This window comes from Mycetomoellerius zeteki, unplaced genomic scaffold, assembly GCF_001594055.1.
Source record: "Mycetomoellerius zeteki isolate Tzet28-1 unplaced genomic scaffold, Tzet1.0 scaffold138, whole genome shotgun sequence".
Taxonomy (NCBI): Eukaryota; Metazoa; Arthropoda; class Insecta; order Hymenoptera; family Formicidae; genus Mycetomoellerius; species Mycetomoellerius zeteki.
Genome location: NW_017256319.1, coordinates 206,291 through 232,962, shown reverse-complemented (window position 1 = coordinate 232,962; position 26,672 = coordinate 206,291). Strand labels below are relative to the sequence as shown.

The 26,672-nt window shown below is 30.8% G+C and overlaps 2 protein-coding genes across 2 annotated transcripts in view; both read right to left on the bottom strand.

The window, feature by feature from the left end:
- Positions 1-22,017, bottom strand: part of LOC108731828 (EGF like, fibronectin type III and laminin G domains protein pikachurin) — a 135,072-nt gene extending 113,055 nt beyond the window's left edge. Inside the window, exons 1-2 of the mRNA XM_018462348.1 lie at positions 21,792-22,017; positions 7,286-7,402 (exon numbers count right to left, since the gene is read on the bottom strand). Of these exons, the coding sequence (XP_018317850.1) occupies positions 7,286-7,402; positions 21,792-21,909 (235 nt within the window). The 5' untranslated portion in view covers positions 21,910-22,017. The remainder of the gene's footprint in view (positions 1-7,285; positions 7,403-21,791) is intronic.
- Positions 22,016-26,672, bottom strand: part of LOC108731780 (uncharacterized) — a 12,112-nt gene continuing 7,455 nt past the window's right edge. Inside the window, exons 2-3 of the mRNA XM_018462283.1 lie at positions 26,512-26,661; positions 22,016-22,147 (exon numbers count right to left, since the gene is read on the bottom strand). Coding sequence (XP_018317785.1) covers positions 22,100-22,147; positions 26,512-26,661 — 198 coding nt within the window. The 3' untranslated portion in view covers positions 22,016-22,099. The remainder of the gene's footprint in view (positions 22,148-26,511; positions 26,662-26,672) is intronic.

Here is a 26,672-nt window from a genome sequence, read left to right as displayed (position 1 = left end):
AAATTAATAAGAAATCAAGTCATATATATAATAATAACTGCCTCGCATAATAAAACAAAGGAAAGGTACCTACATATCGGTCAATTTAAAAAACAATAAACAATATTACATTATAACTTATTGAGGGTCTCTATGTAAGCGTTTAAAGCTTCTGTGTCAGTTTGCATATTCAGTCCATTAGATTGATGATTTATATGAAGCATTTCAGACATTAATCGTCTATTATAAATTTATTTGTTATAGATTTACTATAAACATAAAGTGAGGAACAAATATAAAAATTAAAATAAAACGAAGATAAAAAAGATAAATGTTCAATTGCAAAATATCCAGTTAATTTCAGCTCCAAATCGTAGATAATTATTCCCGTGAAGTCGTTGACGTTGCAAGTCGTCAAGATGCCGATCTAGCAGAAGTTATTAGCAAGATTACCGAAATTCGTGTTCACTCTTGCCGAGATAGGTCTCAAGAAATCGACTTAGCGGATTTACCAGCGGTAAAACTCTTGTAAGTTAAGAATTACACTTAGTTAGTGATAAAATCAATGGAACAATTAAGTTCGCGAAATTTACAGAAGTAGAAGAAAGTAAAGCAGAGTTAGTACGACAGAGAGGAACATTCTGGATGCATAACGAATATGGCAACAGAAAACGTATAGGTGTAATATAGGTATAAGGTAACTCTCCGGTATATATGCCGCACCTATCAAAAACTTAATTTATTATGTATTATTTACTATGTTTAAAGTAACTATATCAGTAAAAACTTTGTACTGTCTACTACTATGAAAAAAATATTAAAAATCCGAAATATTTATTTTTCGTATCAAGAAATGAACTTTTTGAAACCCTTGCATTTTTACCGTATATCCTATAGAGGTGGGATATATGGCTACTCATAGAGGATAAGGGGATATGTACGGTTCATGAAAAATTTACAAATAATGCTTATAAATGAAACATAAAATTTCACAATAACTTATAAAATGCGTTTATAAAGTTTTATTAAGGAATAAGAACGATAAATATGAATATGAAATAATAAATAATAATTCCAATCTTCTTACATATATTACAAGTGTTATGACATAAGGTACATATTTCATGTAATATATTTATTGCATTTAGTGCACTGAATTCAATCTGCGCACTTTGTATGATTTGGGCATAAATCCCGTCCGCTAAAAATGCCGTATATCCCAAACAGGTGGGATATACAAGACAACAAACTAAACAAAGAATACGAAAGCACAGCACTTGTATTTTGCTATAAAACATGCTTCACTATTCTTCTACGTATGTATACGAAATAACCACTAAGTTTTATGGTACACGTCCTACAGTAATCATTTTATGTAGATTATAACTTATGATGGCGCTACTTATTGCAGTGACAAATCGATTCAACTCATAATAATTTCATTAATATTAACAGTAAGAAGCTGAAATCATAACACAATACTAATATAATATAAAGGCATGTAACAGAGTAGTTGCGAGAAAATTACCCCCAGTCCTTCTATTTTTTCTGACTTCTACGGCGTAAATTTCAGCGCGGCGTATTTGCCAGAGTTACCCTATATACTACTAGATAAATTCATGTAAAAAGAGCTTGCCAAATGAGACATTAAAGTTAATAATAGAGTCAATGTAATCAAAATTATCGAATCTGTGGAGATGGAAGATGTTGAGATTCTATCATCTCCGGAATTAGCGGATTCCAGAGAAAGGATTTGGAGCTAGGAATAAGAAGAAATCGATTTATCCGATTTACCACGGTTGGAGGTCGCCAGATTGAGAATCAAAATCAAGAGTAAAATCAATATAAGAATCAGGACTTTGCGTATTGGCGGGAGCACAATTAGCGCAAGACAGCGGATCGATTTGGATTCGTGGCAGTAGAGAAGAAAGTATTCACAATGGCGGCACCATCAGATTCAGCGTGCAAGAGCTGGACGAAGTAGAAATAAAAGATGTAGGAGTTTTACCAGCCGCGAAATTAAATCCGAAGGAGAGATCCGAACAGAGGAACGAGGACGCAACATCCATGTTAGTTAGATCGCACGATTAGATTCAGCGAACAACGGAAAAAGGAAATTGCGGAGTAAAAATTTGATGAAGCTGAATTTATTGTGTTACTCGATGATGTTTTTAATAGATAGTAAAACCAGTAAAGTATATTGAAATTTGTAATTATTACATTTGATAGTTAAAATAAAACGATAGATAAAATGTTTCAATTGCATATAAAATACAATTTAGACACATTTTCGATCTAATAATGGATGTTTTAGAATAATCAAAATTGAAACGGACATTATAAATTTTTCTTTTTTCGGGCTGCATTAATTGTACAATATTCTCCACTAAAAACTCTTTTATTGAAGCCAATGAATATCATTCATTAACTACAAGTTACATCACATTTCACGTAATGTGATAAATCGGGAATAAATTTATTACAAGTAACGTAATTTCTTTTTTATTCTAGTCTTTATCGTATTCCAATATAGCAATTAACGAACGTTATAGTCTTACAAGATTTTTCTTATGTAATTTTTCATTGACTATTATGATCCATACAAATCCTGCTCTTAAAAATAACAGACATTTTCGATAGACTACATTGTTAAATCTGTAGTGTCAAATTTAATTTAACGTGAGTCGCCATTGCTCCTACTTAATCACATCGTTATTTTATACTAAAACAATAGCTATATTTGACACTATATAGTGTCAAATTGACACAATATAGTATCAAATTTAACTATCGTTTTGATAAAAAATAATGATATATTTAGTATGAGCAGTGGCGACTCACGTTAAGTTAAATTTGACACCATAGATTTAATAGTGTAATTGAAACGTATAGTGTGTTTTGAAAGCGATGTTCGTTTTTCTAAATTCTTAAAGAAAAGGGAGTGATTTATATGAATAATAGAGAAAAACTCTTTATGGTAGCGAATGTGCTGAGATATAAGCATTCCGATCGTGGACAGACTGTAATAATGGAATTTCGCGAACAATCAATCGGAAAGCAATTAACGGAGGCGATCGTCGGCGAACTTCCCACCAAATTTCCTGTCGCGTTCACTCGTGAGAAAAACGTCTATTGGGTAAACGGAACCGCGTAATTTTGTTGCAACAGTTGCATCGAGTGCAATGTACTCTGTAGGTTCGATGGCGCCGCTTACATTTTACTTAAGTACGTGACGTAAGTAAAATGTGCGAATGTAATTAAAAGCATGAATTATTTTACAGTTTTAAAAAAGCCGCTTTTTTCAAATTGCTGGAAAAAAACAGGAAAAATTTCGGTTTTTTCCGAAAAATTGCTGTGAAGTGGAGTTTATGCCGAGAACGATAAAAAATTTTTAAGATTTCAAATTTCGAAATTTTTTGGTAATACAGTCGGTAATACAGACGGCTTTAGGATCCCCTTAATGATGCAATAGCGTATGTTTCGTATGTTTTATTAAATACATTATGCGACCTCAATCTTTTGTACAATTTTAAAATATTTCTGTTATCCCGCTGTGTACCCTATACGCAATTATTTTCTTTACGGAAAGAACCGAGAAGCAAACGTGATAGGTTTTACGAGCACGCGTGAATTTTTCCAAAATGAATGTTTCTACCCTTGGGAAAAAAAACCGAAAAAATCCGCGGAAAAATTGAGTATTTTTCCGAATCTTTAAAATTATAAATTATTTTAATATTTCACATTCTTTTAAATATAATAATTTTATTTCTCTGTTTAAAACAAAAATGCGCAAAAATATAATATAAAAGATAACAAGAAATGTTAACTGTATTTTTTCGTGTCTTGCAGAAAAACTAGAAGAAAAACTAACAATCCTCGTATTTGTTAAAATAAAAAATGACCGTTACTTATATGTAATTTATTTTGCGTGAATGTTACGCATCGTTTATGCACGTTATATTTATATAGATAACGCTCGGTTCGAAATACTTTTGCCATGACACAAAACCTTTACGTAAGATTAAACTAATGATAAATCATAACTGTCCCCAAAATTCTTTATGATTTATGGATAATTTTACCGTATTTTTCTTTCACAATGCCTTCTCTCCGTATTTTATAAGCCCGACACGAAATGTATTCCGCGCAATTCCACGCGAAATGAGATATTACCTTTAATACGGGTATGGCACTGTAAACAGTTTGAACTTGAGATTGTCGAGATAAATTTGCAACCAGTGTGCAAGCTTTTCACCTCGTAATTTTTCGATGGGACGATAAATAAATTTTACATGTAATATAAGTTATGTTATTATTTCTATAAATAATTAAAAATATCACCAAAAAATTATGACATTTATTTAACTTTTATATTTTTAATGATTAAATAACTAAAAATTTTCTTTCTCATCTTGTATATACAGGGTGTTTCATTTTAAGTGATATGGTCGATTATCTCGCGAATCAATGATTTTATTGAAAAATATACCGTATAATGTATTTGTCAAGATCAAGGCCATTGGAGATTATTTCTCTTATTTTCATTTTTGCACTAAAAATTCATTTTTACGTAAAAATGAAAATAAGAGGTACAATCACCAATGGCCTTGATCTTGACAAATATTATTCAGAACATGATCCTGAATAACATTCAAGAGATTTTAGCCGTCGGTCGAACACCTTGTATAATGCTAATGCCGGCGATATTGTAATTTTCAAGCCTCATAACTCGAAAAGTACTTAATGAAAATGAACTTAATTATAGTGTTTTGGAAAGCTCTCGAGATAAGTTACAAGAATATGTAATAAAAAATGGGGGTTTCCATTTAAGAAAACATTAATGACCTTGACCTGATTTTGACAAGGTCAAGTCCACATTTCCATCATGTGTCCTCCTTCAAGCCATGCAACTTTCGTTCGAAAAATTTTTCAATAAAATCATCGATTCGTGAGATAATCAACCATATCAAAATAAAACACCTTGTATATATATATATAAGAATGATTTGATTTAAAATTTTTGTTCGACTTGAAAACATATTGTTTTCTAATTATATATTCAATTATGATGTGGAAAAAAATTATATGAAATTTTTTTGCACTATACATTAAAGTAAATTAGTTTTTTCATATATCATCACGTATACAAAGGGGTGGGGAAATTACGAACACGGGATAAATACGCCTGTATACTGCTGCAGTAGGAGAAGCGATAAGCTCTTATTTCTTGCATCCAGTGATAATCTGATATACATTTAGTGCCGCACTATACGGTATACACGTGATCATAGAACACGCCGTTTAAGGTAAATGCTATTACATGTTTTAGATGATTTTGATGTAGGAGAGAGAGAGAATGTGGAGGAATTGCGAGTAGCTAAGGAAAAAATTGAACATAATCAATGATTATTTAATTATAAAAGTCTTCATTCAAACAATATTAGCTTTAAACTACAATAATTGATATTAATATATTATTAATATAAACTATAATTGTAAACAAAAAATAAAATTAATTCGACATTGCTCCGCGTGACGGCAATTTCGAATGGTAAGTTTTATTTTTTTTGTTTAAAATTATAGTTTATATTGATGATATAAATATTATAACTGTAGAAATAGTTTAAAGCTAAATAATTATTAATAAAAGTATTTTTTAAATAAAGATCTATTAATTAATAAATAATTATTATTATTTAATTTTTTCATTAGGTGTTTACAGTTCTCTCATTCACCTCTATGTCCGATAGAACAAAATATAAATTAAAAAATATATCGAAAATTTTTTTCGATTCACAGATTAATGAACTGCTAAAAACTTTGATTGATTGTTATAAAAGCTAAAGTGGAAATGTTGGACATGTACAGACTAAATTGTTCTATATTTATTAACCCGAGAATAACAGGGTGTTTTTATATCCCAACCGGAAGAAAATATGAATTGATCTAAAATGAATATTGTTTTCATTCTTTTTCAATAACTATTCTTTATGACCCTTTAAATATGCAATTTCATTCGAAAACCCGCAATAAAAAAGCGTTATATTAATTAAAATTCATTATTTTTATAAATATTATTATAATAAGTACTTAACCTGCTTATTCCGTTTAATATTTGTTTGTGTGGTCTCTATTTATTGTTTTCAAAAAATTGTGAATAAATTCACATCCGTAATATTTTTAAATGCCAATAAATAAAAAAACAATCAATATACAATATGTTAATGCTTTTGAGACTTCCATGGTTACTTTTTATAAAGAAGCTAAGCATTTTACGAGCTATCTTCAGATCCATTATTAGAATGTCAATATTTCGTGAACATAGCAGCATTTACTTCCTACTGTATCAGGCTGCTCCTCGCTGATAAAGTAAATTGCAATGTTCACAAAATATTGGCATTCTAATAATGGATCTAAACACGGAGATATAATCCGCGAAACGCGCAACTTCTGTATACAATATGTTGTTAATAATAGTGATTTTAATCGAGATATAAAGATATCCTTTATGTAAAAAGATGAGATAATTATTATATTTCCAGATTATATAACGTAAAATAATAAAAAAAAAAATATATTTTTTTAACATATTTTACAAATCTATATACAGTTGGATTTAAATAATGATATGTGAAAGAATTAATTTATTTCAAATATCTAAAAAAGAATTTGTTTCATTTCTCATTATTTCTACAATTTTATATAGCTATATTGAGAAAATAGGAGCTTTCAATTAGAAATGTAATTTCATAATAACAAAACATAAAAATTAAAGTAAAAGAAAAATGTTTTCAGAAAATTTAATTTAGATATTGCAATAAATTAATTAAGAATTTGAAAACTATTTAGAGAAAGAAATTTGATCGAATGCACAGATAATGCCATAAAAAAGTCATTGCTGTAAAAGTTGCTTTGGGTTGATGTTCCATATAGTCAGACAGAGATAATTGCAAACTAAAAAAACTATAAAAACTGTCGAAACATATTTCTAAAACTTTCAAACTTTTGATGGATTTCCAACCTAGTGAAACTGCAATAGTGTTATCAAAAAAATATTACCAACAGTTCAGAGATAATAACAAATCGCGCTTGAAGGATACTCCTGGAACAAAGCTCTCCGGGAATCAAGTGAGGGATTCAACAGCAGCGACAGGCGGGAGCGTCGCTTCGGAAACAATACGGGCGTCGCATCAAAAAGTTTTGCCGGCGCGGCGCAACGCAAAATTTTATTAGGGAAATCAAAGATGTCGCCTGTCATGAATGCGAATTACAAAGCAGGATAAAGATTGAATCGAGTCACACTCACCAGCACAGCTGTATCCATTTTTATGAAGTATATAGCCATCCCTGCAGTCGCACTCGTACATGCCATCGTGGAGTTCGTAACAGAGCTGTTCGCAGGGCGATCCGTGCCCGCATCTTCCTGAAACACGATAAGGAAACGGGGACGTGAGTAAGTTATGCGTACCGAGGGAATTTGAGGTGGCGCGAAGTGGCGAACAAAGGGAGAAACATCGAAATAGACGACGGCGATGAGTTGCAAACGCAACTGTTCGCGCATTCTCCGTTCTCATCCCTAATAGCGTATTTACACAACACTATCTTTGGACGTACTCTATAAAATCGATTCATATAAAAATTATAATGTATAGATGTAGTCTTACGTGTACCTGCACTTACGTTTTCAGTGCTACTCACCGATTTTTTAGTATAATTAATTTTTACTTTTAGTTTTTTTATTGAATCTGTAAGGCCCCTATTCTGCAAAACCTGTTCTACATTAGGGTCGCAAGCCGTAAACTGTAACAAATTAGCCAATTAATCAATAGTTAATTATGATTGACTATGAAAAATAATCGGCTACACTAGGAAAAAAAATGTAGTGCCTTCAACAAAACTATTTAGTTGAGGCATTTTTTACAGCAACCAAATATTTTGTTTATGTAACAAAAAATTTAGTTATTTTTACAAAATTTCTATAACAAAAATATATGTTTATACCAACTAAATAATTTAGTTCGCATAAAATTACAGTTTTGTTTAACTAAAACAATTTTGTTCGGTATATTTCAACCAAATTTTGTTACATTTTGGTTCATAAAACAAAACATTTTTCCTAGTGTATGATTGGTTAATTTCTTATGGCTTGCGACGCTATTATAGAAAAAGCTTAACTTTTAACGCCAGTAATGATATTATACATTGTTGTTGCGCAGGTTTTATACATGATATAAAAAATTGCGCAATAACAATACACTGATACTGTCATTAAAAGCAGGGAACGGAAAGTTACTTTTTAAAAAAATAACTATATAGTTATCGTGTTATACTCGTTACCGAATCAAAAAGTAAATAGTTACCATTACTGATTCTTAATATACTTTTCCGTGTGCGTGCGCGTTACCTTTTTAATAAACAAGATCAGCCAAAACATTTTGCAATATTTCTTTGTTTAAATATTAATAAAAACAATAAACAATAATAATACTAAACCGATATGTAAAAACACAACTAAAAAGAAAAGTGCTTTTTCGGTTCGAACTTTATACATAATAATATTTCAAAGTGAGTTTATATACATTTCAAAAACCCTGATTAAATTTTCGATCTGGAAACACAATCCGAAAAAGTATCTGATATGATATTTTTCGTAATAAATTTTATAACACATTATACATGGCCTCATTTCCGTCAAACTTAAAGATTGATATTTATAAAATTTGTTCTTATGTTAATACAGCTCTGTGTTTGCTTTACGCCGTTTACTGTATTCTTAAAACGTCATAAACCAATCACAGAGCCGTATTAGCATCTTAAAACATTACTTAAAACGGTCTTGAAATGAGAACGAATCATGAATACCGATCAGAGATTGAGATTGAATACACAAAAAAATGATGTCATAAATAAGTTCAAAATATAAAAAGTAACTGTTCATTACCATTACAAAAAAGGTAACCCTTATTAATCAATTATAAAAAAAAATAACTTGTAACGGTATAACGGCGTTACTTCTATTCCCTATAATTAAGAGTTACAGAATAGGGAACAATAATGGGCTTTCTACAATAATTATTATAGTATATAGATAGCTTTATTATAGATAGTTTAAGCTATTACCTATAAGTTCTAAGTCTTAAGCAGTAAGAAATTGATCAATCATAGTCGATTGGTCGATTTCTTACGGTTTAAGACTTAAAGCTTAGGTAATGGCTTATTGTAGAAAGCCCATAACTGTAGAAATCAAACGTAATAAAGAATCACTGAGCGTTCACTGAGCTGCTTTGTCTGCTGAATGCATTATTTAAATATACTCAAATATACATTCTATTTCCTATTGTTATGTATCAAGAAATAAATGTTTAAATTATTTCATATTGTTCATTTTATTTTGAACATCGACAAGCTACTATGGTTCATCCTGTATTAATTATTTACCGTTTGCTTTTTGATAAACGGTTTTTTATAAATTATATAGCAAATTCCCGCAAGTTATTACTCTGCGTAACATTTTAGTCGCTATATTTCATATAGATACATTTTTTTATCGACATATCAACAATAATACCGAGGCGTAAAGAGAAGTTGCATGAAATTCACAATGAGAAAAAGATATTATATTGAAACACACAGGCAACTAAATGCCATCAAGCTAACTGCAGCATAAAACTGTTTCCTCCATTGCGATTTTATTTTGTTATTTAATCTAATGTCGCAACAACAAATTTACAAAAAATACATAGAGTTAAATCGTGAAAGGCGTACGAGACTTAAGATAACAGCGTGATAATTAATTGTTCATTATGCTGTAAAACAAAGGATTAAAATTTGTATATGACGTAAGAATTTTTTTTTAATAATAGTGGTGAGTATATAAACATAATATACAGCATAATTGAAGTATTGAAGATAATAATAAATTTAACTTATTTAGTGCAATGACGTTTACGGCAAAATCTAATATTTTAGCAATGTTTTTATGTAATTGTTTCTCTCTTTTTCTCATTTTATTCATATTTAATATATTCATAAATATACGAACAATTGTTAAACTACATTTACTTAGCAAGTCATATGTAAAACAATTCAGTAATTAACATTCGTTCAGTGCAACCGCCCAATACGATTAAAAATTTCAGTGCTGACGTTTTATGTCATGTAACAGTCGTTGCAACGTTGAAATTTACTGTAAACGTTTTACAACTAGCAATAAATTAATCAATTTCAGAGTTGCAATGCATGCTGGCAGTCCTTTTTATAAATATACCGAATCACTACACAATACGTTACAATGCAATATTCATCGAAAAAATAAGATAGAAAAAATGTACACCATATGCATATTATATGATATTAAAAATATACACGATTCATGAACTTATTTAACAAGTAAACCTACGGAAGTGTCACTGATTTTAATGAACCTTTGTATATTTGTAGAACTATGAAAAATATTTGACACGTATTTTTTTTATCGGCAAAGATTCGCTCTGAAGGGCGAAACCCTTTAAAGGTAAGGAGTAGATTTAATATATTAGGTGAAATAAGTTGAAAATTTTAAAAAGTAAAATAGGTTAAGGAGTTTTTGGAGTTGCTGAAATTAAATCTTATGTCAAAAGTATGAAAATTCGAAATGGCCGACTCAATATAGCTTATTTCACCTAATATATTAAAATATATAAATCTACCCCTTATATTTAATGGGTAGTTTTCACCCTTCAGAACGAACCTTTGCCGAGATAAAAAAAAATACGTCAAATATTTTTCATAGTTCTATAAATCGAAAGTTTCATTAAAATCGGTGAGTGACACTTCTGTAGGTTTACTTGTAAGTAACAACTATTTAACGAAAAACAGATATTTCGTTCGATCTATTTAGCAATAAAAATCAGTTTATTTATCATAAAAACTGAACAAGATATGGAGAATTGTAAATTAATTATTTTATTCCGACATTTGTGAATTATTTCTTTACTAGTATTATGTATCTATTTTTTAAAATTAATTATTTTAAATATTGTCTAGTGAAAATATTCGTATTTTACAAATCAATAAAGGATATGTTACTGTGTCGTATTACCAATTCCGCTGCTGCGCATCGTATCAGTACGTGTTAAATTATTTCACCATAAAATACACGAATTTCGGAATTTTGTATTTTAATTTGAAGTAATGGATCCGTAAGAATTATGCCATACATACAACAAATTTCAGTAGTTAAAAACTCAAATTAATGGAATTATAAATAAATATAACGTTTCACAAATCCACTAAGAACATATTTTAGCAGATTGAATAATGTATGTGATATCTTTATATAAGGAATTAGAAGAAAAAATTAATTAAACTGTAAAACTGTTAGATGTTATCTGAGCTGTACGAATCAATAACTACGATAGCATTGATCAGTTTAAATCGCCTCATAATTGAAAATCTTGTGGCTTCGGCGTTAGCAATCAAAATTTTTTTATTTGAATTAATCTTCGAAATAAAATATTGAATACGATAATTGTGAAATATCTTTTTTTAGCCCTTTGAACTGGCGACTCCGTTTGGGGTCACCCCCTTTTATATTATAAACTGCTCACTCAATTCTTATGAAACTTGGCTACGAGGTAATTTGATAATGCTTTATTCGAATCTGAGGTCAAAAATAAAAAATTCAAATGATTCAATAATGGTAGACAGAATTTTTGATTGTCACAATTTGATTTTAGGAAGTTTTCAATTTCGAAGTAACATCAAATTTCCTGCAGTGTTTCGCTTTATTTGAAGCTCATCAGTGATATGCAAACAATTAGCACTGATTTCTAAACTGACTTTCAAATTCTGATTATAAGTCCTGTTAAATTAGATACTCCTTCATCAAGGAGGTTACTATCCTTTTGTAATTCGAAATTTTCAGACAAGATTCAAACTCAGGAATATACCAAGAACCTCCTAAAATTGAGTTTCACGATAATCAGATTATTTTTTTGAAATTTTAATTTTAAAATTCTGTAACCAAAATTGAATTCAGCAATCCCTAAAACTTTTAGGAAGCAAGATCTTCTATAAGTTATTATTTTGTTAAAAAGATCTGATTTTTAATGGGTTATTTACTGTTACTTATAAAATAATAATTCTAAATAATTCTTAATAATTCTAAATAAATTATACGTACAAAAGAATAGAGTATGGTAGATAATTATAATAAATAAGAATAACAAAACAATTATAGCAATTCACTTTAATGTTTTTAAAACTAATAATTTAATTTATTAAAAAATAACAATCATGATGGTGTGTGTATCATATTCACGCGTACGCGATAATATTTAAAAGTAACTACTAAATCGTAATATGCAATTGTAAAAAGTACTGAAGATGAATAGCAAGATTTAGTTTTACGTCAATATTACATATTCATAATAATGATATATTTCTCGATGTTTTCGTGAAACAGTCAAAATAGCGACATATTGCGAAATGTTTTAACATAAAACGCGATTGGATGGGAATAGAGCGGGAGCAATAAAAATTTAATAAAAAAGTGCATTACATTGAATGCAGTAAAATTTTAGAACAATTTTATTCAACCGAGCTCATCTTTTAGGCCGGCATCACAAATTAAAATAAAGCGCATTCAATTTGTATGCGGACTTTTCAATTTGCACATATGCATACTTAATGCGTATATTTCACACTTAATTTTAGTTTAACGAAAGTGCTTACTAAGTGGACATCATATAAAGTCAGCCGACCGCACAACGATACGCGTACAATTAAAATATTTCTATGTTATCGTTCCATTTATGAAAACTTTTTAATCAACCAGGTTATATTTCTAATTTTCAATTTTAATGAATATATTTCAATTTTTTTTTCAGCCAACATGTTTTTGCCATTTAATACGTAAATAGAAAGTTATGTGCTTTATGTGAGTACATAGAGTACAACCATATAAATTTTTATTTCTGCAGATATTATATTCTTTTTTGCAAAATGATTAACAAACCAGAGTTACCATTAATCCACGCATGAAATTTAATAACATAAATATAATCTAATAATACCAATAGGCAATAGCGATTGTTTTACACAGAGTGACTTGCTTCTCCTATGCCAAATATTTTCTTAGTAATATTAAATCGTGCATAAACTTCTCATATACTTTAAAGAAAATTATAAAACGAGTAGAGTAAATATTTTATATATCGATCTTATATTCAAAGCCTGTGAAAGTAACCTTAAATTTTTTTAATAGCTTACTTATATGTTTACCACGTTGAGATAGGAGCCCTAATTGAATAGCAAACAAGTGTGTTTATCGTATGCTTGTACGCTGATGTTATACTAGAGTTTATACATATACAGAATCTCTCATTTACATAATGGATGAATTACGTACAGCTAGGATCCCATGGATGTCTCAAATATAGTAATCAAATATAGTACCTGTTTACATTACGTTCCACAACAAAAAAAACGACCGTAAAAAGCGGAATTGGCAAATGTAAAATTAGGCGTTTGCCTAACGATCTTGCTAACGATTAATAAAACATAACGCGAACAGGAATAATACTGAAAGAAACGAGATTCACTATTTAATGTGCAACAAAGCATACATGCCGAACCTGCATCGCGCTGCGTTCTGCGATGAATCACGCAGATCGTTGCACCTTGATGCACTATGTTCTTCCATAGTTACCCACCCCCTCCCGTAGACCCAGAACATTGAAAATTCCAATATCCGGTTCGGTCGTGTGTACTCTTTACGAAAAACTGGCCGTATGGGAAAAACCAGCATTATTTTCATGGCGGTACGCTGCCTGGAAATATAGGTATATATCGCGTTACACTTGACTTGTCGAGTTGTATCGGTCGCGTGATAAAACTGATGTCGCGCGATGTTCCGTAGAACGCGATAAAATTGTTTCACCGATCGTTTAAATATCCATGTATCACGATTGTTTAGCTTCAAAATTCCCATAAACATTTGTAATATCTACCGTTATTTATTTATTAATATTATAATTGAACTTTCATAACTCGATTACATGAGATCTTTTAACGAATGCATTTTTTGTACATGATTCCTAATTTCTATCTCTATTTTTATCTTTTTCCTTTCTCATTTTAATAATTTTCTATTGCGCAATATTCTCTTGCGAGAAATTATAGCTAAAGGGCACTTTAGCTTCACTTTTGGCAGAGGAGCAATGAGTTTAGACTCGAGATATTGATATCCAGTTACATGGATACAACGTGCATCCAGGTAATTACTCGACTTTCGGGGAATGCTCAAGTTCTCATTACCCGAACATTTTCACATGAAACACGGAAAGCATACACGATATGTGGGATAAATAAGCAGCACATATGCATATTGACATATAAAGGAAACAGATGGAAATACAGTTGCAGATAATTCGAAATCCGATAAAATTAAGTAACGGATAATGACGTAGGAGAACAAATACAGATATAAAATAGAATATTCCATATTTTATAATAGGTTACTATGCCTGTAGACTGCTTTATTCTTCTATTATATATTATGTTTAACAGACTTTTTTTTAATTTTGACATCCAAATAAAATTAACATTTTATTAAATTCTACTCGAGATTAATTGTATAAAGAATATTTTTCTATCCTTAACCTGTTTACGTAATAATAAAAGCTATAAAGTGATTTCTAATTTATCCAAATATGAGGAACTCGAATATTAGGATAAAATGAACCAGTTTAGATTGGGTCCTCTCCCTAAAACAGAATTCATGTTAGTGTTTACTAGTGTTCGCATCCCCTTACGAAGGCGAAGGCGAATGAACCGATTGCATGGCACATATGCGCTCTGATATATGCAGGCTATGATTCTACTGCGCGCCATATATACGAAGCTACGCAAACTATGCTATATGACCTTAAGTACAATGTGGATCTTGGTTTGATTCGAGGCAACGCGACGCAACGCAAAGCGACATTGTTACATTGCCTGCAAAATGCCATGACATGTATAATCGTCCGTATGCTGCCATATTCTAACACTTGCAGACAGGTATAATCGGTAACGTATATTCTATAAATATATTCTAATAATATGCTGCCATAAATACCGTTCTGTTATTAAGTAGACAGCTATCAAAAGAATACATTGTGTCTAAATATTTACACTAAGAAAAAAATTTTCTTAATTTTAGTAAATACATTTACTAAAATTAAATTTGCTTAATTTAATTAATACATAATGATTAAATTATAAAACTTTATCTCTTAATTATAGTAAATTAAAACATTAAAGTTAGAAAACGACTTCTTGTTAATTTATTTGAATCTCTAATGCGGATTTAATATATTACAGTATAATACTTGGAGATGGCTCCTTTTGCCTACAAATGCCTACAAATGGTATGCAATCACATGATTTACTAAAATTAATGAAATTTTTATATTTTTTTAAAATATATTTTTTTCTCAGTGTAGAAATCGAGACATCCGTTCAGTATTATTTTTCGCTGATAATCTTATGTTTTTTCCCCTACATATATTATATATTTTCTCTTATTTATTCCTATCTTATTAGTATTTATCGTTATTTTATCGTTTATTTTTTATTCTCATTGGATATTATATGAACCAATGTTTATATCGCCAATTTGTTGATTAACCAATATGCGCGGCACATGAATGTATTAACCAATGACTGAGAATTATGAACAGCTATTAGGAAAAATAAAAAGTCCAATGTCACACAACACCGTAAAATACTAATGAACAATATCATCAGTCTCTCAGTGAATTATTTAAATTTAGTCAAATGATATACTTCAAATAATAAATTACACATTTAGCCACTTCTCTCTTTTCTATTTAATTGTTACACTATACCATTTAATGAAATAACAAGAAAAGGAAAAACATGAAATGTATAACAGAACATAAATTTATTTGGAATAACAATTGAAATGTTTACTGCAACAATGGATTAATTCACAATTTACAAAAAACGGAGAAAATGGACTCTAAAAGTTAAAATAATGGGGAAACAGTGAACTAATCCAAATTTTCACAAAATCCACTGTTGTAGCAAGTTCTTCAATTATTTGTTGTGCACATATTTCTATTTTGTTAATAAGTGACAATTGATTTTTATTCAAAATATGTATCTTTTTTATAATGTAAAAACAGTTGAAGATGTATCATGCAATTATGTAAACTCAATTTACCTGATGATATAAAAGAGGATGTTGAATTGAAAATTACTGAATCTTGCAGTGCAAATTATTCTCAAACGAGGTAATAGAATTATCTCTGTTAATCAGATAAACTGATTTTCAAAACATAAACAGATAAGATATGTTGGATGCGCTGTGGTATATTCCACAATTTATCACTATACGAGTATGTATAGATAAATATGTTATCAGTCGATAAACATAAAAAGTTGTTAAAGGATTTTACTACATCCACTTCCGCAACAGAATTATTAAATACTTAATAAGTGAATAAATCCGCACAATATATATTATATTCGCTTAATAGATAAAAATTATTAAAATTTGATAACCATTGATAATTAAGATTACAAAATATATATTTTCAAAGAGTTTGTCAGATGGAATATAAAAACTCTAGTTGTTAAGAAGGAAAGATTTATATTATAAATGAAAATATGAATATATTTTGTTTTTATATTTTAAATTGTTTTACTTATAAAAGCAATATTATTTTAGTAGTATATAAATTCACACAGAATCATATAGCATTTAAGATCCAATTAGATCGGTTAAGGCTTTGATTTATACAGGTTGTGTTATCACATATACAGTCCTATAATATTGTAATAATATCTATATTAAATTTCAATATTATTTTATTTTAAAATTATCTAGAGATGAACCGACTTATAATTTCATTTTTCATCTAAATAAATTTAGAATGAAATCGTTTTTATTTTATCTAAGATATATTTACGTATAATTTATCTTATCTTTAGATAATTTTTCATTATCTAAGCGAACACTGGATGAAATATTACTGAAATATTACTTGAAAAACAATATTCTATATGTATATAAACTTATTTAATATTAATTGACATGACAGATTTAATTGCTTATATTCATACGACGTTTGTGTCCTAGAAATGTCATTGAACGCTATGTAAATTTTAATAAGCTACTATTCGCGGTCGTACAATTTTCCGTCCGACGTAAAGTTTGATTATTCTCTCTAAAGCTTTAATTGCCGTCAGTTGTCAGGAGCAAGAATCGCTTTGGCCAATCTTCGAGTTATGAGAAAATTGGCCCACTTATTATCTATCGCTTCCTTGTCGCGCACTCACGCTCACCCGCGCTTTTAATCGACATCGGCGTTATCGCGCACTTAAATGTGTTCGGCATGACTTTTAATGTCGCGGAAATGCGTTAAACAATAGCACGCACGAAACAGTTTACGCGTAGACAATTGCGTCAGTAACGACGCAGAAAGGGTACGTTAATGTTAATGACTCGCGTACACGCTCCCTCTGCGCGCAGGGCCTATTTGCTAATGGGTAGCGAGCGATTAATATCGTAGGCCTTTGATGCCCTTTAGGTGCGAGCGAATAGCGCAGCGAGCTTTCTGAGAATAGCGACTACACGCGGGAAATCATGCACGAATATCCATATAACATTTATTATGTGGACTTTGTTTAATGACTATGGATGAAAACGCGGCTATAACGTTTTGTGGTGTAAATACACACTGCTATTAGTTCTGTATTATGCAAGTTGTTAGAGCTATTGTATACAATATCGTCCCGTATGTAAATTTAGAATATTTAATAATCTATAATATATGATAAATTTGCATGAATAAACATAGACAATTTTTCTTGAGAACTTATTAATGGATTTGTTTAAATTGTAGTTTTATTATTTTAAATTTTAAATTTCAATTAAATTGAAGTTTCGATTTCGAAATATTAAATGTTTAACGGTGATTAAACCGGTAAACGGTGATTGAGATCTTTATTTATATTCTTGAGTCTGCAATAAAGATCTCAATAATTAAATAAGAATTGTATTAATTATTAGGTATTAATTATTTTTTTATAATAAAAACTTCTAACAATTCAATTTTAATAAATAATAAATATCAAGGTAGAAAATAAGCAATACGTTTCTCTTTTTATTTGTTTCTTTTTTAAATTACATTATGTAATTAAAAAAAATTTTCTTAAGAGAGAGAGTCACAAAATCTTGATTTATATCTAATTCATTATTTATTTGAAAATAAAATTTTGTGAATTTATTAGATGCTTAGAAGTAGCTAAGTATAAAGAGAGAATCGAAAATTTCAAAAATTGAATATTTGAAAATCAACGTTCAAGATTATAAAAAATATGTATATTTTTATATTTATATTTGAAATCATTCTATCTATAGGCTTGCATTGAAAAGTCAATTATAAGCTTGCTCATGCATAATTATCAGTTCCATTTAGTATGAAATACGCTTACTGATTGCTATGAGAAATAAATGAAAGTCATCTTGTTTCATGCCATAGCAGTGACACGCCTGCATTCATTTGCGATGAAAAATCGGTCGACATTATTCGCGTTATTGCCATTGGAATATTGGCAGTTGAGATGGAGAGCTCATGACAATACAGCATGCCGACCAATGTCGGTTGGAGAAAATGGCGGAAATATAAAGCTCTAATGGTTTTTGGCGGGACTGGTGTATCGATTCTCGTGCGGCTCCGCGCATTAATCGATCGTAAATGTTGCATAAATACTTGCGCGACCACCACGACGAATCCACCGAATAGTTCAGCGCGGAATAACGTCGGCCTTACTGGAATTCAGTTCATTTCAACAGGTCACATATAATTCAATTTAACGTGCATAGTCCAACGGCATTGTTTTTACTGTTGAATCAACACGTTTCGCATCACGACAATATCACGGAATTTGCATTGCACGACGTTGCCCGACTGATGTATTCATTCTGAAGCGATTCTATCTCGGTTACTATTTTTCATTAATGAATTAATTAATCTTTTAATCACATGCCTGGTCGCAGCTTCTTAAAAGCTCAGACGATTTATATTAAACGGTCCGTATACACATGGATTATCTTATCTTGAATATAATATAACAATGTATAATCGCAATTCATTATGTTTAACCGTTATCTTCCTTATGTCCTACTTATTGCAATTTATGATAAAATAAACGACAATATTTGCAGCGTGCAACAAAGTAGTTATCATGTTGTGCTAATTGAAAATGCAAGCATATTAAACGTACGCCGTTGATCATGTGCTAACGCGATTAGCATTATCACGATTTGGCAGACTAACAAGTAGATACGTACATATTGACACATAGTCAAAAGGCATTACCACACATTCTCGGAATATTTTGAATATTCAAATACATGTGCGGACATTGCGAAAGCAAAAGCTAGTCGTCGTTGAGCGGTCAGAAGTGTTTGCACACGGCAGCTTGGAAATTGCGAACATTATCGCGCGGCTCGATCCCACGGCACTCTCGCATTCTCGAGAGGATCGATACGAAGGCTACAATTAACTGGATACAGTCGCGCCGGCAACCGACAGATATCTCACTGACTGACGCAAAATATTTCGCTGGCTCGACCCTTTTTTCATGCCTCTCGTCTGCTCGCTTGCGCAAATTTCAACTCGTCGCTCGATGGAATTCAGTCATCGCGAGGTAATTTTTCAAAAATTATTCGTTCGCTTCACTAAGAATAACTAACGTCGCAAATAGACATAAACCTGCAAAAAATTTTTTGAAATAACAGAAAAGCGCCATAAGGTTCTTCTATATTCCGCGGACAAACTTTTCACATCGACAGTTGTCGAGAGACGTTGTCGTTAACTTTTTATCGAATGGATATGGATTTTCGATACGAAATGTATTTTAAAAACGAATTCAATTATTTAAAGTGGCACTTTTAAAGTCGATAAGTTAAGCTAATCAAAAAGTAAAATCGAAAATGACGAATATAAATTTTTCTATTTTACAGTGTATATAATTCAAAAATATAACAGAATACATCTACGTCATGCAGCGATAAAGTAAGAAAAAAATAATAAAAAGTTGAATATATGATCCATATAAACGACGAATTGTCACCAAACTCCTATAAGCCCCAGGCTACAAAAAATACATCATAAGCTCTTGTTCGCTATAAAATGAACTTAACTTCTTTTATATCTTTTATGTCTCTCTTAATTGAAACTTTTCATTTAAATCTTTATTCAAGATTTACTGAAATACTTAGAATACATTTAAGGTCAACTTATGATTTGTTATAAAATCTTTATAGAAAGTGTAAAATTTATTTTTTAAATTTAAGAATATAATTTTTTAATTTCTTAATGTTTGTGTTGCTTGTAAAAATATTTAATCTTTATCGATATTAATCCAATTATTGAATATTGCGTCATATAATATAATTTTATATTAACGATTTATAAGTTATTTTCAAAAAAACAAACTGTATATAATTAAAAAAATTAATTATACTTTCAAAAAATTTTTTCTTTTATTTTAAGATTATATTATCTTTCCTTAGCAAAATTTAATTATCTTCTCTTAAAATATTTAATTTTTTAGGGATTATTATATAACTAGAAACTATTGCTCTTTTAATACTTCTATTAAGATCAAGGATATAATTGAATTGAAATTGGTCAAAGAAGTCGTTAAAAAATGATTCAATATAGTATATTTTTAAATAATTTGATATATCTTTCTACTTCTTAATATAATCATCATCTAAATTATCTTAATATAAAAAAAGATTGTATCGGAACGAATCTATTTAGTATCTATTTAATATTCATGAAAAAAATAACTAGGTATTAGAAATGAGAATTTTATGAATTATAGCTATAGAAAAGCAAAACTTTTTGGATTATTTTTATTGATATTAAGTAATTCTAAAATATTGTTTACCATTGAAATCTATTAACATCGCATTATAAAATAAATAATGTTTATTATGCATTTAATTTCTAAGCACATTATTAATTAATAATGGCATATGAAAATTCTTCGATTACCTGTGTATCTTTAATTCTTTAATGTTCGATTATGTATATTGCGATGTATATACCTTCTCATTTTCAATATCGGAAATTTAATGATTTTATTGTGTAATATTTTTCGAAAAAATATTATCTGTTTATTCATTTTAAATATACGTTTCTATCCAAGAAGTAATAATTTAAAACCTCTTTCTGAAATAGGAGTTATTATTGTGTCATCGTACATGAAAATGTAATAAGTTTAAATATATAACTATAACAGGTAGTATAATTATCTTGAAATGGAATAAGATTGATCAAAGAAAGTTTAAAACGACATTTATGAACTAATTGTAAGAGAATAATCGATAGAATTTTACAGACAAAATGCTACAATTTACGAGTTATTTTTATAGACACATTAAATGGTTTCATAAAATTCTTTTACTGCGGTACAAGTACAATTCACTCAGCCGTTACATTATAAAATAAACTTTCACAACACGAGACTTGTACTTATAAGATACGTATTGTAGTAACAAAACATCAATTTCATTCTATTCATAAACATGAATCTTATTGTTAAAAGTGGTCGTTAGGATTTTTTCGGATTGAGAATGTTGCACATCAATCTCACGGCCGCAAGGGCGATCTGCAGCTTCTTTTTATAGCAGTACCGACCGTAAAACAAAAGTCAGATCGGTATATCATACCACTTACGTAATAGTAGTTAATGGTGACGGGGAGTCTATAAATCCAAGAGGAGGGCAAATAAAAACGGCTCACCTTGGAAAGCAGCTTCGAAGGTGGTCTTCTCCTCCACGGGGTTCTGGGCAAGCACCAGAACGACCGACAGGTATCCCAGGATGACGAAGAGCCAGCAAACGTAGCGTAGTCCAGCCATTGTCCAGCGATAAACATGCACGTCGCTGGGGTCGATAAGTCCTTACTGTCGCATGCTCCAGCAAATTCTGTCGATCACTACGCGGCACACACGAAACACACTCTCTCTCTATCTACCGAATCACTAATTACTCGCGACTACTGGCACCAGGCAATTCGAGATGCACTGGTTCGAGACACTCGTCACAACGCTATGAATCGATGCTGCGACAACCGATCACGCGAGCCTCGTTGACTTTCTGTGGACCAAATAAACCAAAGAACCGATAAATAAAACATAAAAATTCAAATTCCAACGAAAAGAATATATATTTTATCAGAATAATTTTCGTAACTTTAAAATTGATTAATGTCTTAAATATTTTATTTAATAATTACGCACAATTATTCACCAAAAATTTTGAAGAATAAATTTTTACAGGAATATTTTAAAAAGTATCGTAGCTTCTGCTGATTAAACGCTCGACCCAATGCAACGTTTCAATATTACAAAAAGAAAGAGAAGCAGCTATCGCTAAAAAAAATGTAGAAGCTTTTAATAATGATAGCGCGTTGTAAAAGATGAATTCAACTAGCTATAGTGATGACGATCGCGAATATCATTCATAGTTCTACAAAAGTGAATTGACACTGGCCGATTCAGTTGCAAATGGCGTGTACGTAACAAAGTATTGGCGGCGTTTACTATTCTCGTTATATCATGGCAAATGATAGGTCTCTATTTTCGCACGATACTCGATGCAAATTTACTTGACACCGTATGCATATCAATGCGGGCATGCATATTTCCCGCGGGCTCGCACAAAGAGGTTGTTTTCGCCTCGCTCTCGGTCTCTATCTACGATTCGTTCTCTTTTTCTTTTTTTTTTTTCAAAATTCGCAGAACGAAGAGACAAGGTATAATCGTGCATCTCGCCGCGAGAACTCCCGAGACGCAACTATCCTCTCACCGAAAACGCCCGGCAGGATGTTCGCATGGCGGAAAATGTAAGGCGAATTGCTGCTACATCCGGATTAACACGCGAACTCGCAAGTATTAACGCCTTTAGAATTAGGTTTTTTGCTTATTGCCAGTCTTGCGTTACACCTTTCCGCCGCAGCGTCGGTGTCGCCAGACGCGAACGTTACGTGAATATGCAAGACGCCGTGTCCAGGTACACAGTTGCAGAAAAAAGTCAACCATACACTGTGGTTAAAATTAAATTTTCGGAGTATTGTTGGAGCATGTGACTTCGTTATGTGGAACAATGTACGAGCTAAGTTAATATTGCGTGCAAATCTCGTTTCATCGACTCTATATCAATTTAAGTAGTTAATTTAAATGACAAATTTCCCAAATGTTGAATAATTTTATTCTTATTTGTGTGTTTCTTTAATGTTTTATGCTCTTTTATATTTTAGAACGTCTTTTTATCTAGATTAAAAAGAGCTCTTCTAATAAAATAATTCAAAGAAAAATAGAAATCTGTTATGTATCTTATAAGCGTATTAGTTTCGCGAAATAAAATAAAATTTGAAAAATAAAACACAAAGATAACTGTAGTCTCATAAAATTTGAGAAGAAGTTAAGTAACCGGTTTATCAATTATATTAGGCAAGCATCACATCCGCTGCTTTTAGATTTCAACGACGATCGAGGTAGCTCGATATCGACTGTCGTAGTCGATAGTTGACGTTTCAGCTTAAGTCACCGACTGGTGTCACGAAGTTGCGGCAGATAAGATTACCCTGGTAGAGCCTCGTGGCCGAAATTTCCATCCCCAAGTTGCGCGATGTAAGCTTCAGCAGTCATTGGGTAAAATGCATCAGGTTACATCCATTGCATTACGCCCTGGTATCTTATGGATATCGAGTACAACTTATATCGTACATTCTTCTCACGTATCATTTGAGAAATTGGATTTTTTAACTATTGAATCTGCGAAATCAGAAATTGAAGGTGCGCACGCGTCGAATTTTCTTTTGACAACTGATTGTGATAAGGAAATATTTAATTCTTCAAAAAATTTTTTGGATACGTAAAAAAAAATTGCAGTTTATTTTTTAATTTTAGTTGACCAATTCAATTAAATCGATTACTTTGCAAAGTTAATATACTGTTATGTAAGATAATAATGTAAAAATAATAAAGAAGATAATGTAAAAATAAATAAAAACAAATTTTATACAAATTTATGTAATTGTGAAATTATAAAAAGTAACGTATTTTTTTTGTTATGAAATTAAAAATATTAAACATTAAAAAAATATAGCTTGATTCTTAAATCAATCTGTAAAATTTCGCATGCAAATAATAGAAAATCAATTTCAAAGAAAGATTTGTCACCCAGAAGTAATTTAATTTAACAAATTGCCTACAAAAATTAATGCTTTTTATTTTGGCATAAATTTTGCAGTAAACTAAACTCGCGTATTTTTTATAATAATAGTTCAAAGTAACGTGCTTCATATTTAATATAGCAATATAATTTAACTTATTGTGTACCTAGAAATAACTGTTTTTTTCCCGATTTGTTTTTAATAATTATTACATCTATCATTTATTCATTTATGCATTGAACAAATTATATCTTGCGGGATAGATTGTCTCTCTCTGAATAACTTTTGTTATCACATTTTATTTATTGATTAATGAAAATGGTTTACTCTGTATTGTGAATCTTTATTTGTATAAGACGAATCGTGACAAGCTAAATTAGCAATCGCAAATTTATACCGGGGGGGGGAGGTTATAATTTAATGTGCGATATGTGCTGGCTAGATATATATATATATATATACAGATTTTATATAAATTACAAAATAATGTACAAAATTAAACCAACAATTTTCTGCTATAACGTAATATTATATTTAATTATAATTAAATATCGAATATTGTAAATATGGAACACAAAAAGTTTAAACATGGAATATAAAAAAGTTGTCACGAAATGAAACATGATATTAATAATTGAAGAATTTCCCCGGTATAAATAGATATTTGTTTCTATAGAAAAAACATTCGATGCATTCGTTTACTGCGATCTAGAATTTCCTTAAATATAAGCTACATTTAAAAAACTTGATAACATCAATTATCATTTCAATTTTGCTATTTATCAGTTTCCCTTTAATCAATTTTTTTCCTTTAATTATATTTCTTTTTACAAAGAAAGGTTTTCTTCATACGTATGTTTTAAGAATTATATTTGTAGTGAGAGTTATAGTATCAAATATAAATATACGATCTAACGTGTGTTACAATATATTTATCTACTGCTATTTACTGCATAAATGCAATAATTACGTGGGAAATATGGAAACAGCTTGCAGCTTTAACGCAGCTCGTAATAATTTAGTATTTGCGCAATACAGCTTGTTGAGAATTTCAGGAGAAGCTTTTTTCACACGATACAATTCAAGTTGCTACAAAATACAATGTGACAAAGGGAGACTCGGGTTGCACTATTGTGCCATTATCCGACGGCTTGATAACAAACAGATTTTAACCCTTAACAAACTGACGTTCAACGACATTCGATACGTAGGTTAAAGCTGTTCCATGTTACATTCCGATTGAAATAAATATTCACAATCTCACTTACAAATTTTAATTTCCTACTGTTTGATACTGAAATTGTCTGTAGTGATAAAAATCACTGCAGCATTAATCACTATTTGCATTAAATGATTTTCAATAAAAATTGGAAAGTAATGTTGATTATTCAGAATGATTAACAAAATCACATTGAAACTAATAAAAATGATGATTAATAAAAATGATAGTGATTAATGTGTTAAACGAATCTATTTTTTGATCTAGTTTACATATATTCACGCAAATTCTCTTGTGGCGCAAAAGAGCGTATTAAGAACGAATCTTTTTCACGAACATATTGAGATTCCAATCAAACAAAATCCTTTAATACAGAAAATAATTAAATATATATAATATATATATATGAATGTGTATATATATATATATATATATACATACACATATATATTATATATATATATTTGTTTAATTAAAACATTACTTCTGCGCATTGACACGTTAATGCTCCATCAGTAACATCTTTAACGATTACCGAATAATCTACATGGCTAAGCGTGAAATTCGTTCCTCCAAGAAAGATTGACCGTCCGACGCACCAGTCCGTGCCGTCCGTGGTGTGCGAGCAACAAGCAACCGACCTCGAAAGAAGCAATAATTTACGCCCTCCTAAGAAAACGATTAACTCATCGAGGATCATACGGGTGGAAAGTAATTTTTGATCGATAGAGACTAAAGTCTCGCGCGCGCGAGTGACTCACTGCCGAAAATATGATGCGTGCGTGCGGATACGCAGCTTATCGAGCGATCGCGTCGCGGGCCGCGAACCGAAGGGCTGCTGAATCAATAAGAGAAAAAGCGTCGCTTCCGCGACGTTGCTCTTCGGGGAAAGGCCACTACGCGTCGTCCGATGCGAATCGGAGCGGTCACGAGCGTCGCCGAGATGCCACGGAACTCCCGGTTTTCCCGTAGGGTTCGCAGCGCAACCCCCTCGCCGACACACCGTTAACCCCCGTTTCGCGTCGCTGCGCCGCGCCGGCGAAAGCTCGACGATTTTCCCCGTACCTGTCGCACGACACGGCTTCCTCTCGTTCTCGTCGCAGGCGGATCTTTCTCCTCTTTGTACTCCTTTTTAACTTCTCTACCTCTACGCGAACGAACGAACGCACACACGCGTCGCGGAGCGTCACAACGGCCGTCGATGCCGGCCGGTGTCTCCAATCGAA